At 41.6% G+C, this 14,773-nt stretch overlaps 1 protein-coding gene across 1 annotated transcript in view; it reads left to right on the forward strand.

The window, feature by feature from the left end:
• The first annotated feature begins 475 nt into the window (after positions 1 to 475).
• LOC141787630 (protein kinase C-binding protein NELL1-like) overlaps positions 476 to 14,773 on the forward strand; it is a 418,608-nt gene continuing 404,310 nt past the window's right edge. Inside the window, exons 1-2 of the mRNA XM_074666181.1 lie at positions 476 to 611; positions 1,118 to 1,246. Coding sequence (XP_074522282.1) covers positions 512 to 611; positions 1,118 to 1,246 — 229 coding nt within the window. The 5' untranslated portion in view covers positions 476 to 511. The remainder of the gene's footprint in view (positions 612 to 1,117; positions 1,247 to 14,773) is intronic.

Raw genomic sequence — 14,773 nt, forward strand, 5'->3', positions numbered from 1 at the left:
ACCAGATCCTCATAAAGAACAAACACTTGACTCTGCGGCTGCAGCATCTTCACACAGTTAATAAAACGTTTTCTCCTCCTCAGCTGCATTGTTGTTAATTTTTCCCCAGAGATCGTATTTCTTTGAAAAGTGTGAACAGCCTACCTATCCATTTCAGAGAATTCCCGTGTCCTCCACTCACAGACTTCCCTTTGAAAGCCTTTTTCTCACCTCTGAAATTGGAAGTTTCTGGTGTCTGAACGGGGGGAACTTTGCAGATAGATGATGAAGAATAGTCTGATATGTCGAGTCTGAGGTGCAGTTTACTGACGCTCTGTGTTAAGGTGGATGTTATTCTGTGAGGGTGTGATGCACAGACTGCTCGGGTGCGTTCACACACAATAAAAAGCTCCTTTAACACAGTGAAGGAACCCCCGCTCCTGTGATGTGGACCGTTCCTCCGTTCCTCCACATTCAGCTGAGGTGAGAGCGGCGCACAGCGCCAGTCAGTCCAGAGCGGGTTAGTGTGGATATGCAGCGGAGCGCACGACTGAGGACTCTGTACAGCGCAACTCCAACACAAATGGATATTTACGTGGCTTTGTTTTCCTTTTTCTTTTTCTCCACACCAGGTGAGTCCGAGTTGCGTGGCGCTGTCTATCCGTGCTGGGGAATTTAGTTGCGTGTGGCGCGCGCTTCTTATCGTTTTTAAGGCTCGTTACTTTGCACCTTGCGCGCAAGGTGCAAACTGACAGGTGTATTTCATATCGACTCAGGAAATCTGCGCGTTTCCTCTTGAACTATCTGCAGTTTGTAGAGTTATAATGTGAAAGAAGCAGGATGCAGAGGAGGGAAAGATGATGACACCTTTTTACCTCAACGCGCGCACAGTGCACCCACAGCCCGCTGAGAGCACAGGTGTGGGCTGCGGGCAGATACGGTGAATCTTAGTGGTCAGTGTGAGCAGCACGGAGCATTCAAATTAAAGCTGCGTGACTTTTTCCTTCCTAAATCAGTGTGTGAAGCGGTGAAAGAGGCAGAGGCAGCTCGGTTTTTAATGAATTAGGATTTTGCTCAAACCCTGACAGGTTTAATCCTCTCTGCGTGACATCATCTAACCTTCATTTCTCCCGCACAGCTTTGGCTTTCGGATCAGATCAAGACTACCAGATTGATATCATCAACGAACTTGACCTGGCAAATGCCACCTATGGAATTACCCAAGTGGCGGGGCTCCACAACAGCAGCAAAGCCTTCCTCTTCCGAGGTAACTCACTCATTCCACTCCACACTGGTCCCGCTGCTCAAGTTCACAAACGCCTTTGTCTTCTGTGTCATGGCTACTTTCACGCGCATTTACGCGCGCACACACGCGCGTACGCACGCTCTTTTGTTTCATTAGTGTGAGCGGAGCCACGCAGCGCCACACCTTTTGGCTTCACAGTATCAGCCTGGATGCTGAGACGGAAACACTCCGGGGAGCCTCCTCTCCATAATTACTCCACATTTAATTTGTCCCAGGCAGCAGATGCTCAGACTCATGCTGGACACACATGAGTGCCCTGTGTGTGTGCATGTGTGTATGTTGGAATCCTGCAACACCTCCTCTGTATCCAAGGACATACAGTGTTGTGTAATCTCCAACACTGGCTGGTCAGTGTCTTATCAGGTGTGTTACAGTGAGGACCCTGAAGGGCACACGGTGTGCGGCTCGGATCCTCAGAGCCTGGGTGAAATAAAAGAAGCATCTGAGCCTAATAGAGCGATAAGAGTGGTAAACTACTGACATAACCCTGCTGAGTGTGTTGCCAGATGATAACTTTGCTTTCTCAGGTTTCTGTGAGCACTCAGAGGCTGAGAACTAGAGAAACCCAGCATGAAAAAAAGGCTGTCAGAGATGCTGCTTTAGAAATTGTTTTCCTACTTCAATGTTTCCCATATGATGTCGGAAAGTTGACGAAATTGCTCATCAATTTCCTCGCTAAGTGATGAAGCAAAACAGCTCTTATTGTCAAAATGATGCTTGAGAAATCAAAGACATAATTGCACAAAAGACAAAGAAAACTGATTTTTTTTTCAATAGAGAAGCCAGAATCAGCAAAAAAAAAGCTTGATCTGATTTTAAACTTTCTTTTTTCAATCTAGGAGTTAAATATCACTTAGTTTTGCTTAGTGTTCAAAAAGAAATATGTGCAGGATTTAAATCGGAGCCTCCTCTGAGAGTTTCCCTGTCCCATGGCGGCTCAGTGCTGTTCAGACGTGGACAAAAATGCAAAGTTATGGAGGAATACCCACGCTTTTTCTTTACTTTTTTGGCAAGAAAATATTCAAATTCAAGAGATACTGGCACAAACACCAGCAGCCTGAATCCCAAATAAGCAGCACTGGGTTTTGAGACTCCTATGTGTGTGTGTGTGTGTGTGTGTTTTCTGGAGTGCTTGGCTCTGCATGCCGCTGGCTCTGTGTGAATGAAGGCAGGGCAGATTGGGCAACTCTGCTGAGGTTAAGCTGTCCAAGATTCGAGGCTGGAGGCCACACGGGATACACAACCTTGCTTCTTTTACTTGACACACACAGAAAACAACACACACTCCTACTCCAAGCTGGTATCCCGAAGGTTTCCAGGCTCCCAGGGTTGAGGTGCAGGAGCCAGATAGTGTGGGAAGCAGGAGGCTGACCCAGCAGGGGGGGAACTGGACCAGTGAGTGTTGGATAGTAGGCTTGTGTTGTGACCCATTTAAAGCCGCTGGTCTGAGAAACTGCTGCCAAAGTTGCATCAACCTGCAGGATCCTCCAAAAAGTGGAGATGTCTGTCGCCGCTCTGATAAGTGACAGCAACAAGCAGGCCGTGATTAGCCGTCTAGTACAAGCTGTGCAGGAGCCTCTGAGGCTGATTGGGTCAGTGATTATTCAAGATGATTTATGTATGGTGTACGCAATCATGTTGTTCCCTGAGCCCGCTATCATATTTCATCCGTTTGATTGCACAAATTGTGGAGGAACATATTGTAATGGTGTTGAAAACGGCTGGGAAAAAAAAGCCACAATGTGCTGTTCCAATTAGTGTCGATGGCACCGGGAGGGGGAGAGAGGGGGAGCGCTCTGGCAGGGTCTCTGGCTGGACACTGGGACCAGTTTCTCCAGTCTCCTGATGTACAAACAGATGGTTTGCATTAGAAAGCAGATTTCAGCATCTCTCCTCCGACATCCTCAACAGCAGAATGCACCAGTGCACATAATGAAAGGCAGTTTAGGAAAGATGAAAGGTCCTTATCAGGGTGTCATCCAACCCTGAAATAAAAGGAGAAAGCTAATAATCCTCCAAGAGGGAACAAAACGAAACAAGCTCCACCTAATGAGTGATATTCCTACGTGTTTTCTGCACGATCCATCAACAGGATTCCTTACGAAGTGGGTGATGTATTGAATGAAGTTAGTCAGACCATGAAGGGAAGGGGGGTGACCTAGTTTTTCTCCCACATCAGAACCCAGTTAGTCAGCCTCATTACTCAGACCCCCCTTGTGTCTAAGTGTTGATTTAGATTAAAAAAACTTCTAATAGCAATAATCAGTTTGTATTTTGGTGACTCCCAGTGGAAGAGTGCTGGATGAGTTGGGCTGGTCCTGGATGAAGCATCAAACTCAAAATAAACACTCTCATATCAACTCCACACGGCTTTGCTTGTTTGATCACTGACGGGATGCTCGGGTAACTGGAATATGAAAGTGACTTATTATCAGACACTATCAGAGCTGTTAATTCACTGTTTTTAGCATCAGCACTTGTGAATGGGCATTTCAAGCCAAAGAGCTATCTGATATTTGCTTCTAACTATTCGAAGATCATTCTCCTCACAAGCCACACTGCCGACAAGTAACTGCCAACATTACACCATGACAACTTGTGATATGCTACCCTAACCTTGCAGAGTTTACACTGCACCTCCTTTATGTACAGTTTTACGAAGGAGTTCCCACACCCCCAAATCCACATTTGAACGTCTCCTCATTCTTGTGTTGGCTGTAAATACTCCAGCCTGTTCACTTCTGGTATGGCTTCATTCATAATGCCAGTTTGTTGAAGTTAAATACGATCTGGTTTGGACACAGTTTGTTTTATATTAAGCACATAATCTGACCTTTCTCCTTAAAGTGATACTCCTGGATGGAACAAGTTGGGTCCTATCACAAGGTTTAGGGCAGAAATTACCCCTACAGCAGTGTTTTTGTGCAGCAGAAACCCAGGGCGCTCACACCAAACACCCCCTCCCTGCTCGTCTGCCGGTTTCCTCTGCACTCAGACGGGGCCATATTTTACTTGACCAAAAACACAAATAAACGGACTCCTCTTAAAGTATAAAAATGAAACACACACACAGAAAAAAACACTGAGATACAGAGGATGCAAAGGTCAGATGCCTGAGTACTCCTGTTGTTTCCTGGTGGCTGTGTGCCTATAGATAGTTGAAATGCAAGATGTCTCACTCCTCGTCAAGTCAACTCCAGAAAAAAAACGTATCTGACAACACGTGAGATGACGAAGTCCCCAACAACTCATCTGTCAATTAATCGTGAGACCTTTCTTAGCTACACAGGGTGACTTTAATTGTGCGTTGCCATAATGAGTGACACCTTGTTCCAGCCCTGGTTAACACCTCGGCTACAAGTTGACAGTTAGCATGATGTGCACGCATTAACAGTTTCTTTACTTTCATAATAACTTACTGTTAATGTTTCACTGTAAACTCATATTTTACATAAAATTACAGTACAGGATCAGAGACTTGTTTTTACAAGGTTCTGCTTGCATGATAAACCTTCATTTGACCATCTTTAAACTTACATGATTTAATGTAAATAACAACAGCAGCACATACATAGCAAAATGTGTCTCCATTTGTCTGTTTTTTAGCAACTATAACATCAGCACAGTCTTTATGCCTCAAATACACCAGATAGGTCTGCAGTCCAACTCTGTTGCATTGCATGTTGTCTGGGTTTGTCAATTCACAACGGCTGCTTGTTCGGCCAAGCTGCATGACTGACAGACAACTGGAGTCACAGACTGAGATGTTCCCGCACTTCCCACTCCATTGATAAGTTTCTCTTCATTCATGTTGGGGTGAAAAAACCTCAAACCTGTTGACTCCTGGTCTGGCTCCACTCATTATGTCTGTTTATCATCATAGTCAAGCTAAAAACAAACTAATTTTGATACAATTATTTTTTTTATTTTGAAAGTGACTGGCCGTTTTAGTTAGTGTCCAGTCATAACTTCCTGTCCCGCTAGATCTTCCCTATGCCAATTTTATGTGTCACAGCTCCATGTACGGCAAAAATAGGATGGCTGCATATTACCTACGTCATGACAAACCAGTCACACAGATGAACTGCAATGGGACAGATTCAGTGTGAGTTGACACATTGACTTGAGAGGGAACCTGTCTGATTCATTGCCGGCACAGAGAGGAGATGGATTGCAGATGCATCTGGTGTATTTCAGCCGTAAGACTTATGTTTAATACTCGATGTTAAATACAGATCCAGATAAGTCCAACGCCTTCTGTCCGTGCTCTGCATACATTTCGTCCATATTTCTAAAGCTTATGGAAACCAGCTAAACAGAGCAGTACCACCTGAAATAGGCCTGCACAATATATCGTTTGAACATCGCCATTGCAATATGCGCATGCGCAATAGTCACATCGCGCATGTGATGTGACTATCGCATTTCCCCCATTTATTGGAGAAATGGAGAAAAAGTAACTGAAATTGAAACCTATTCTATTTTGTACAGAGACATGGCCTCCTGGATCCCTTACATTTACAGCAATCTTCATCATTCACAGATAAACCCCCTTAGCCTGGATTAAAAGGTATTATAGGAATACAATGGTGCAATTCTAAGTCAACCAAATTCTTCCCAAACAGAGATATTCAAGTCATCTGGTGAATTTTCTTCTATCTTTAATAATGCAATATATATCGCAAACCCCCCCAAAATCGCAAAGTTAGTTTTTTCCAATATCGTGCAGCCCTAACCTGAAACCATGGGGGCAGTAGGGCTGGGACAATGTTATTCACATGATTTCATTCTATTAAGCTTTTTGGGGTGCCGATTTGATTTAAATATTTACAATTTTTGCAATTTTTATTTTGCTTTTTTAAGACCAGTCCATATGAAAAAGTTAAATGATGATGCTAATGTCTACAGACTATATCAGGAGCCATATTTTCCCAAAAAATGCATGCCATGTGAGCCACAGAGAAACATTTCGCCCTCTGCTGGAGAAAAGTGGGAACTTTTTTTTCAATACAGTTTATAAACAGAGACTGAAATGAAGAATTTGAATTTGAAAAAAAAAAAGATTTTTGACAAAGAATACTCATTTTGATGTTGTCAAACAAAAAAAAAAAAAATCACAACTTTTGATTTACAATGTTTTCTCCCACCCCTAGGGGGCAGTGTTGCTGTTACTACCAGATATGAAACTCTAGTGAGACACAAAGACGAAATAACAATTTTTGAGGAATTTCTATTTGTATTTTGTGCAAGAGTTATATTAGCAATACCTCCTCCACAGTCATTATGTTTGTTTGCGAGTTTGTTGTTGTTGTTGTAAAGGAGGCATGGGAGTTTGTAAGCAGGGATGCTAACATAGTTTAAAAAACATTCATTTTGGTATGTAAAAGGAGGTGAAATGGGCCTTTAGTTGTCAGATATAGTTGGAACTGGAAAGGGGCTGGTATGTGCACAGAAAACAGACTACAGAGCTAGAAAATGAGAGAAATATGATTTTTATGAGAATGTTAAAATAGCCTTATAATCTTGTGTTGTTTGCTTCAGGAAGAAAAATGACTTTGTGTCACGTCCTCCAACATCCTGCATCCCTGATCACCATAACAGCCTTCCCCTTTAGAGGTTCCTTTACTTCCTAATACCTGAGATTTTATATTAATCTGTCGTTGTTCCTCTGTTAGACTTGGGGTGTGTGCATCACTCTGCTCCTGACGCCTGAGCTGCAAACGGCTCTGATCATGCAGCCGTGTTCCTCACAGAGGAGAGAAATCTGCTTTGGCTTCAGCCTGGGAGTGTGAAATGTGAGCTGTAGGGGAGAATTACATAAAGTGCTCCTTCCATTTAAACTGTGGTTTCTCATTAATTGGTGCCACATCAGGCTGCTGCCACTTTTCATATTCGTCTTTGGGTTTGGAAGTGTTCTGGTTGACCTCACTTTGAATTTAGTCCTATTATCTGCTAGTCTGTTTGAACACCGTTCCTCTATTCTTCTTATCATTATGAAAGTGTATTTATCTGAATCAAATTTGGGCAACTTTTTCATCCAACATATTAGCTGGGTAGATGAAAGATGGAGAAAAACCTTTGAGCTCACAAGACTGACATTAAAGGGATTTAGCCAGAGTATCTGAGTGAGAGATGTCCCTGAGTGACCCCTGCACAAAGGATCAACTGCTGCTGATTTAGGTAACAGCATGACCTTTCCTTTAATGCCGATCAGGAAAAACATCTCACCTTTTTTCAGTGATGTATTAAGATAAATATCATTTTTCATCTCCAGAGCGACTGCGTGGCCTCAGAGGACTGATAGTATGACTGTAGATTTATGAAAGATGAAAAACTTGAAGATATTTTTGCTGAATGACCAAAATATTTTCATCGATTTTCATTGATATTGAGTTCTTCTTTATTTAACCATTGGTACAGATGTTAAACTGTCAAGCCAAAATCCTTCCCCTTGAATCTTTGGCTTTTTTTGGTAACTTGGTTGGCTTGGACACCATCGTTATCATCAGATTTTCAAACTCTCACAGCATCGGGAGAAATCTATGAACAGATCCCTCTGCTCTTCATCCACTCTCATTTTTAAAGTCATTTATTTCTAGACGTCAAACAGCAACAGCAGAACAACCTTGACTCTGAGAGCCCTACAACATCTGAGCACGCCTCCTATCTGCCTTTTGGTCCAGAGGCTCTTATCACATAAGAAGTCTGCTCATCTTAAATGCTCCCTAATTAAGGTTTAATTGACCCGCCTGTTGATTCCATCAACAATCTTTTGGGGGAGCTGCTGAGGTAGTTTCAGGGAAGATATAAAAAACAACAAGGCTGCAATCTTTTCCCACACTTTTACTGATCTTCTTTGGGATATTTGAATGACACACGTCCATTCTGACTCCAGCAAGGAGGAGCTCATCTGCTAACTTTAAAATCTCAACTTTTTATCCACTCGACTATAAAAACTGCAAGTTTTGGTTTTGGGCCAAGTTTTGACTTAGGCCTAAGACATCAGCTTTGATCACAACTTTAATGACAAATATTGTGATCACTGACAAAGTTTTTTTGAAGTATTTTTGACTCTAGTTGATGGGAGCGCTGGAGAGACAGGAAATGTGGGAAAACAATGTTGCCAATTCAGCAACTTTTCAGACTATTGTGACTAGACTCTCGTGACAAATCAGCAACTTTTCCGGAGTTTGGAGACTCTGATGTGAAAGCATGCATCAATCAAACTCTTCTCAAGCAGCAGTGGGTCGATCCCCACCCCCAGGTGGACCAGTCCCCCTTGAACTGTGCAGCAAGCCGAGATAAAGGAGGAAGGTTGATATTTGACATTAAGAAAAAAAAATTAAAAAAGAGAATCAGCAGGAGAAAGTTCATTTGTAGATCTAAAATTATTTACTTTTTCTTTTGCTAACTCATAAAAATATCCCTCTGTCCCACAGCATCCATGATAATAACATGCAAATAGCCAATTATGCAATTTAATGGATGACATCATTTGGCGACTTCTAGGACAACCCATTGCTACTTTCCTCCCTTTACTGATGGCTAGTATCTGGCAATTGGTATCGGTACTCAACGGTACCAACTTTAGGTACTTTTTTGTGTTTATGTGGTAAAAAAATATCATTTTTTCAATAATAAAATCTGAAAGTTTTTCAAATTAACACATACATTCTTCAATATTTAACCTTGCAATGCTGTGTTTAAGTCCAGCCAGGAGAATTGCCTACTCTCCCATTCTCTCACAGTTACAAGGATGCATTTAGGTACCTGAACATGGTACCCTTCGATTTTATACGAATCAGTACCCGGTACTATAGACAGAACTCGGTTGGTACCCATGAAGGTACCTGATTCGATACCCATCCCTAGTCTGTTACTCCTCAAAACAGCAGTTCCCAAGTCCAGCGACCCCCCTGCTAAAGAAATACAATGAGCCAATCAAAATACTATGGTGGCTGATGGGTGTCAGATCATTTACAAAAGCCACAACATGAATGCAAAAAGTAACAGCACAACAGAAGTTGAAAAAGTTAGTGATCCCAACAGACACAAAAAGTTGCAAAACTAACTTAATTATTTTCTTTTCAACTTCATTTATAATAAATAAAGCTTCATAGGGGTCTCATCTTGTGATATCCTTCATAGTATGTATATATTTTTTATATACTAGAAAAAAAGGTCATCTAATATTTAGCTTTATGAATCAATAACGTTAGCATTAAAGCTATATTTATCACAGCTGAAGGTAAAAAAGAAAACAGTTATTTACTAACTGTCACAACTTTTCTGTCCTCTTAACCTGCGTTGTGTTGTGGCTTTTGCATTTATGTTTTTGCTTATGCAAATTGGCTGAGACCTACCAGCCACCGTAAAAAAACAGACAAAAATTACAACAAAAGAAGCTCAAAGACACTTCATAAAACTGATCTGTCCACAACACTCCCCATGTGGTCCAGCTGCAACAAAGAAATGTTGAAAACAGATAAATTGTTTTCTGTTAACATGGTCAGATATAAATTGAAACCACTAATTTCATTGATATTTTTATGGTTAAGGATGAAAAGTTTAGGAGTCATTTCTCAACCCACCAGAGAGTCCAGACCCCCACTTTGGGAACCATTCCTATGGAGCCTCAGTGTATGGGCTGTGCACTCCAACAACCAGGCCAAGAGAGACCTCTTATTAATCCCTCTGAGACCCACCTGGTTCCATCTGTGACCTCTGTTGTGCAGGATTTCAGGCCTGACCTCTGTTGAGCTTTGACCCAAACAAGTCCAGAAACATTCACCTCACTTAATCTGGAGTTAACAAAACTGTAGCTCGCGGTAGATTCCTGTCACAGCTTTGAGAATCGAACCCTAAATCATGTCAGATTGTCACTTTAGCACAAAGAGCAGAGGGGAAATATCGAGGTCTTCACCGAGGTCTTGTATACAGCAGCTAAGTTCACTGTGTGTTCTGCTTCCTCTTCTTTTGGCTGTTGAAGAAAACTATTTGTTGTTAGAGGAAAAAAAAACGTTTATTGTGAAAGCTGAAATTGGTGGTACATGAACAGCAAAATTGGCGTCTCAGAAAATCACTCAATTTTCTGGAATTGCTGACAGAAAGAATAAAATGTTTCTCAAACAAGGGGCAGACAACGCAGGCAGCACTTTATTAAGAGAGGAAAGCAGACAGTAAGAGGCTGCTGTCTGAACACTCTGCCCTCTCAAACCCTGACCACAACGACAGGACAAGACAGATTGGACACTCTGAATTTCAATTTCAGGGGGAACAAACAAAAATGGAGCTTTATCAGGGTGGATGCTGGATGGATCTGTGTGTGAGTGTGGGTTTTTGAGGTTAACATGGTTAGCAAAAAAGCTGAATAATAATGATGCCAACGACGTCACAGCCCACAGCTCTGAGTCGTGTCTGTAATGTGAGTGAAGCCAGTCCAGCACCAGTGTCCACCATTACAACAAAATACATCCAAGAAATTCTTATCATTAGAGAAGGACAGATTTTTCCAAATAGCATTTTGAAATTGCCAAATTTGGTGCCCAAATTCTCATTTTCAGTCATGGATTGAGGCTTTTAATAACACCTCAAGGTAAAGTAAGACTTCCATTGCATGAAAAGAGCAAATTCATACGTCAGCGTCTCTAAATTTAAGTCTGAAAATAGCCTCTGAATGTCTCACATGCTGCTCTTTATCACTGATTCCCAGAAACAGATTGGTGGTTGGCTGAAAATTTAACCAAATGTTACAAAAACAGAAGAATCTCAAGCACTTAAGGGTCCTGTTTTTAGCAGCTGACTGGAACCAACACTTCAGCTTTGACCATGACTCACTTGGCTGAAAAAACAGACAAAGGGTTTAATCAGCCCAGAATAGAAAAGCAGTGCTATGTGTATTATTATTATTCTTGTTGAACAGGGGCATAATTTCAGCAACATTTACAATTTGACTTACAATTTGACTTTTACAATTGACTTGCATCTTTAAATCACTCCTACACCAAACCAGTTTTTCCCATTGAAATGAATTGAAATGCCATTAACCTGTTCAAAGGGCCCTAAAAATACGGCAAGTTTTATTTCTTACAATATTTCAAACAAGAAAAATGTACTTATGAGTAAGAAAATTTGTATAAGACCTAGTGCTGCCAGGCAATTAAAAAAATAATCTAATTAATTACAGGATTTTAATTAATTAATCTAATTAATCAAATTTTAATCTCGTATCTGCTTAAAGGGCAACTCTGTTTTTTTGACACCTGGACCTTATTTATAGGTGTGTGCATGCTCATATACTCACTCAGACAAACATCGTGCAGCTCGGAGTCCTTCAGAAGTTATTTAGATCCAACCGACTATAGCCGCACTTAGCGGGGGCCACGGCAAGAGAGCTTCAGCGCGGGACATGATCTCTGCAAAATCACTCATTTGGGCTATATTTTTTCATCCATCGCCAGTGTCATCATAAAGTCAGCTCATCTACCTTCTTCAGGTGGGTCAGCTGACCCAGAGCTGACCTGGTAAACAAACGTTTGACGGTTGTCCTTACCGGTTTGAGCCCGAGTACACGGACGAGGAGCTCCATGAAAGAAGGATGCAGAGGGAGAGAGAGGAAGAGCTGGCTCTAGAACAACAAACAGGAGCACGTCCACAACTTAATGCGAACTGGTGGTGCGCTTGTGGACAGTGTTCGCCTATGGCAACAGAAGAGGAGTGTGTTTGTGATAACGATGGATAGCGATGGATGAAAAAATATAGCCAAAATGAGCGATTTTGCAGAGATTATGTCCCGCGCTGAAGCGCCCTTGCTGTGGCCCCCGCTAAGTGCAGCTAAAATTGGTTGGACTTAAATAACTTCTGAAGGACTCAGAAACCCCAAAATTTGAAATCTAGGACATTACAAAATTGTAGAGCATGACCAATCAAATGAATACACGAAGAAGAGAAGATTTGTAAATCCACATTTTTTCAATTTGCCAATATTCTGGTCTGGTGGAGCTTGTCAATCAAAATCCTGCTCGTGAACTACTGTGGGTGAGAGCGGTGCACTCTTTGGATGAGAGCTCAGCATGGATATGAGGAGAAGATGTGAGATGACAGAGACATAGTGAAATGCTGCAAGTCAGAAAAATTCAGGCAGCTCATGCTCCAACTGAGGATGTGACGCAGTAGTTCAGAGAGAAAGAGCTGTGCCATCATGAGAAAAGACGACAGAGATTGTGGAGAGGAGCAAAGGATGGAGCGCCCAAGATGAACAAATTCAAAAAAAGTTCGTTTTGTCTGTTTTTTGGATCAAAAACAGGAAAAGAGACATAAAAGAAGAGAGTCCACTCTTCGTAGGTAGTTTTGGTGTTTACATAGTCAGAGAAAACAAGATTATTTGGGTCTTGAAAGATCGTTCAAGATGCTCCTATGTTAATTTTTCACGTGTCAATTAAACTAAATAACTGAGTCTTATTTACTAATTTTCACCCTCCTCTCCACGCTTCCCTCACTTTCATCTGCAGGTGTTTTTCATAAAAAACCTGTTGATTAAGCTCTGTTTCATCTTCCCTTTCAGAATGTTTCCAAAATGAGTTCGGCAAGTGTCGGTAAAATAGCGCCATGGCACACACAGTTGCAACAAGTCTGGAAGTTTTGCAAAATAACTGCCAGCTGAACACTGATGCTTCCACTGCGAGCTAAGAGCTTAAAGTAAATGAGTTCCCTGCTGCGTTAGCTGCGGCTGCGGAGGGGTGTTCAAAGCAGGCTTGCAACCCGGGTTTTAGCTCTTTACTCAAAGCAAAAAATTGTCCAAGAAACAGCCAGTATGTTGAGTTGAAAAAGTGTTGGTATAGACTTCCCCCTAAAAAAAAACACACAAAAACATAAACAGATAAAACCACTCATAGAATTGAGACATGAGACCATGAGAACATTTGACTGAGCTAGCAAGTAGCTAGAGACATGAAATACAGGAAACATGCAGGACGAACATGCATAAGGAAAAAAATAACCAGTAGCAAAGGTTAGGACAGCATTATTTAAATACCAGGATAATTTGGCAACAAAACAAACCACTTGAAGCAAAATTATGAAATGCAAATTAAACCTAAACAGAAGCACAGTAGATAACACTCGCAGTGTGTGGTTTGAGTGTGTAGTGTTAGGTCGTACCATGCTGCAAAAGACGCTTTGATGCCAGCCAAACTAGAAGTTAAGTGTCTTCAGTTTCAGGAGTAGGTCAGTGAGCCCTCCATAAATAATTCAGCTACAGGAAAACATATTCACTCCTGCTCTATCAATGTTTGCCCTTGCTGCGGGTCGAGTCTGCAGCGTGCACAGAAACTTTCTGCTCAGGTCGTGAAATGTTTCCAGTTTGTTCCTGCAGCGGTTGGAGAAGAGTTTGCAGGTAGTCTTTTTCTTTTGCAGGGGTAGAGATCATTTTATTAGAAACTGCAGGTACAACTGACTTGAGACATCTTAGCATTAAATTCACTTTCACTCACCAGTTTTATTCAGTAGTTTTCTGACTTTTTGGGTCAAAACGTGGGGCTGCAGCCACCTCAAACCTGGCTTTGTCTTACGATTGTGTAGAAAGCAAGAGAAGACTATCACCTTTGCTTGTGTTTGATGTCGGTCAATCTGAACACATGCAGGATCAAAGGCTTCTGGATCTTTCAATAAAGTCTGGCAGATGATGTACCCCTTGATAAACTAGTGTTAGGTGATTCCTTGAAAGTTCCTGTGACATGCCAGAGTTCTTCCTCTCACCTGGAGGAGAATATGACTTGGAGCAACACATGACATGCGAGATGCACAGGAAATGCCAGGCTCATGAGAGAGATGTCAATCTGTGGAAGGATCCCTGTGACAGCAGCTGGAATAATGAATGTTTACCACACGGTGAAGCACTCACAAACGTAAACATCAGCAGGCTGTCGCGGTTGACTAGCTCAAGTCATTGTCTAGACTCAGAGGTTGCAAAGAAACAACCATAAGCTGCGTTTTCATTACACTTTACTCAAAATAAAAGTGATATTTCTGAAGTTTCAATAAAGCACTATTGTGCCTTGCCGGTGTTTCAATTATGACTAGAATCGAGCACAACTTGAGTGAAGTAAAACATAACGTCTGTCCTGACACTGCACTCATGATAATGCTGATTAATAAGCACTAGTGTTTTTATTTGCTGGTCAAACTGTCGGCAGAGATCACGCCAGCTCAAAACAGGCAGAAACAAAACGCTGAACTCATTTCAATCAAGTGCACAAAAAAAACCCAAAGTCGATCTAGTAAGGTATCACTGAACTACATTTAAATTGAAGCTATAGCTCTGCACATTCTGCAGAAACTCCACAACTCTCCCAGCTGACATCTTTAAATGAATGGATTTATCAGGAAGTAAAAATGAGGGAGTTTAATAAACACATTAGAGGACACAAGACAAGATTAAAGTTATGAGGAAGAACAGAAAAGACAAAAAATAGTACGTAAAAACTGTTG

Source organism: Halichoeres trimaculatus, unplaced genomic scaffold (genome assembly GCF_033239565.1).
Source record: "Halichoeres trimaculatus isolate MK-OKI-2021-1 unplaced genomic scaffold, fHalTri1.1 fHalTri1_scaffold_3, whole genome shotgun sequence".
In the NCBI taxonomy this organism is placed as follows: Eukaryota; Metazoa; Chordata; class Actinopteri; order Labriformes; family Labridae; genus Halichoeres; species Halichoeres trimaculatus.